Source organism: Contarinia nasturtii, unplaced genomic scaffold (genome assembly GCF_009176525.2).
Source record: "Contarinia nasturtii isolate CC-2019 unplaced genomic scaffold, AAFC_CNas_1.1 Cnas_scaffold_350, whole genome shotgun sequence".
NCBI classification, from domain to species: Eukaryota; Metazoa; Arthropoda; class Insecta; order Diptera; family Cecidomyiidae; genus Contarinia; species Contarinia nasturtii.
This window is the reverse complement of record NW_022197705.1, coordinates 2,033,025-2,035,185: the sequence shown is the minus strand read 5'-3', so window position 1 is coordinate 2,035,185 and position 2,161 is coordinate 2,033,025. Positions and strand designations below refer to the sequence as shown.

The 2,161-nt window shown below is 32.4% G+C and overlaps 1 protein-coding gene across 1 annotated transcript; it reads left to right on the top strand.

Annotated features, from left to right (window-relative positions):
- The first annotated feature begins 326 nt into the window (after window positions 1–326).
- LOC116338095 lies at window positions 327–1,920 on the top strand. Its single transcript, XM_031763158.1, has 6 exons — window positions 327–460; window positions 527–574; window positions 712–913; window positions 973–1,199; window positions 1,262–1,438; window positions 1,598–1,920. Exons 1-6 carry the CDS (start codon window positions 411–413, stop codon window positions 1,830–1,832), a joined length of 939 nt encoding a protein of 312 aa, XP_031619018.1. The 5' UTR covers window positions 327–410; the 3' UTR covers window positions 1,833–1,920.
- Window positions 1,921–2,161: the final 241 nt, after the last annotated feature.

Below are 2,161 nucleotides of genomic sequence, written 5' to 3'. Positions count from 1 at the left end.
GGTTTCAAGGCAATCGCAAAAATTTGCCAGGCTGGATAGGGGGAGCCAAAGCATTTGACTATAATTTCATTACATCTTGTGGAATTTTTTAATTTTTTCTTGTTATTAACGACACGCAATTCTCATGTCGTTTATAACAAAAAAAAAAAAATGAAAACTTACACCGGTGCTTTCAATATTACATAATCACGCATTCCACTTGTTATTATGATGCCTCGCATTTTTTTATGACAATGAAATTATAGCCAAATGCTCTCAAATAAATAATATTTACTTGAAATATCATTATATATTAATAAAATATTTGCGTTTTAACAGACCGAAATTTTCGAGTATAAGTATGGGGTCTATTCAAGGTAAATTCAGTCTGTAACATTAACGCAACAAGATTTTTTTTTAAATTCAGCAAAATGTTCCTTCATTATGCTTTGCTCTTCACTATGGTTGCGCTAGCAGTTTCGTAAGTAACTTTTTAAAGAATTTAAAACGAAAACAAATTGGTACTATGTTCACGTCTATTTTATAGAATAACTGCAGGTGGCCTTGTTCAAAGTAAAAGCAGAGGCGTAACCAGGTTCGTATGATAATTTTATTTCTATGAATAAAGGTTGGCTTTTGAAAAACTTGCTAGTTTTTCTTCTGTCCGTGTAAATTTTTATGATAATTAATTGATGCTATCTTCTCCATGTTATAAACTATTAATGTGCCAAGCCAAACGGAACGTTTATTTGAAATTGGCCGAAAAGACTTGAAAAAACTTAAAAATCTTTATTCACCGGATGGCAAGAAGAGTTATGTCACCTATGTGACGATCAGTAATTACATTCGATGGTTTGAACAAAATCCAAAACTGACAAATGTCAAGTTTTACTCCTTGAATGGCAATTTCTCCGATGGGACTTTTGTTGTGACGGTGAATATTATTTACTTTGTTTTGAAAAAAAAAAAAAAATATTAAAATAAACCTTCCAGGATGGTTATGCTGTAACTGCGGATACATTGAATGAGTCTTATGATAGACTGTATCGGTTACTATTGCTATTTGACTTTTCCAAAAGCTATGTTTTCATTGGTGTTCGAAATGAACTTAAACCCACTGTCAATCGGGCTCTTGATGAGTTAAATGTGAAAATTACTGAAGATTCCCCAGATTTGCTCTACTATTTGGCAAAAGAAGAAGCTTTGAAATTCGACGTTAAGTATGTGTATCTGAACAAAAATGTATCATATAAAAGCTAACTTTCTAAGCTTTCCCTAACAGGGTTCCAGAAGGAATAGAACTGCGACCAATAAACGAACCTCATGATATAAAAAAAGTAATCTCCGTGTACCCGCATCCAAGACAGAGTTTTCCTGACTATCTTCAACAGTTGGCTAAATACAATCCTAACGTTGGAGCATTCACAACGGATGGCGCCTTGGTTGCTTGGATATTTCGGTAATCCATTCATTTAATTCATTTCACTTTTTAAACAACTGGATGCGAATAAAACTGGATTCAGTTTTTGAGATGTCAATTTTTGGGCTAAAAGCGGACTTCTGTATTCCCAGTTTCATTATCAAGAACGCACGTCTATTTAAGTTTTTATTTTTTTAGTTATCCTTCAGGCTTACTCGGCATTCTGCAAGCAGACCAAAAGTATAAAGGTAAAGGATATGCTGCATTAGTAACTAAATGCCTATCGAAAAAGGTGGCTGAAATGGGTCATGATGTTTACAGTGCTATCATAGAAGATAATAAACCGTCCCGATCACTTTTTACTAAACTTGGTTTTAAACCAATTGCCCGAATACATTGGATAGATACGGAAAAACATATAGTCTCCAGCTAATAATTTATTTCATCCAAATTATAGATTCATTGTTAAAAAGCTACTAAATCAGTTTCAATAAAAATTTCAATTTATAAAACTTTTTAACAATTTTGTGTTTTTTTCTAGTAAATTTTGTTGCAATTTCAGTTTCAATTCATTTGAACAACATCTGTTGATAACGATGTTATGATGAAAGTTCTCGTAACTATCGTCTACTGAGAGAAGAAACTGAAAAATGACAGAAATATTACTTTGTGAGACATTTTTACAACTGATGCTTGGAATCAAACGGATTCTTTACAAATCCATATTTTTACTTTAATGAGAGTAATTATGTCATTTGTCGG

Excerpts from the sequence above, each read along its gene's own strand:
- LOC116338095 (XM_031763158.1), top strand. The coding sequence starts at position 411 with ATGTTCCTTCATTATGCTTTGCTCTTCACTATGGTTGCGCTAGCAGTT. Across the intron at positions 914-972 it reads ATGGGACTTTTGTTGTGACG|GATGGTTATGCTGTAACTGC; the intron begins GTGAATATTATT and ends TAAACCTTCCAG. Across the intron at positions 1,439-1,597 it reads TTGGTTGCTTGGATATTTCG|TTATCCTTCAGGCTTACTCG; the intron begins GTAATCCATTCA and ends TTATTTTTTTAG.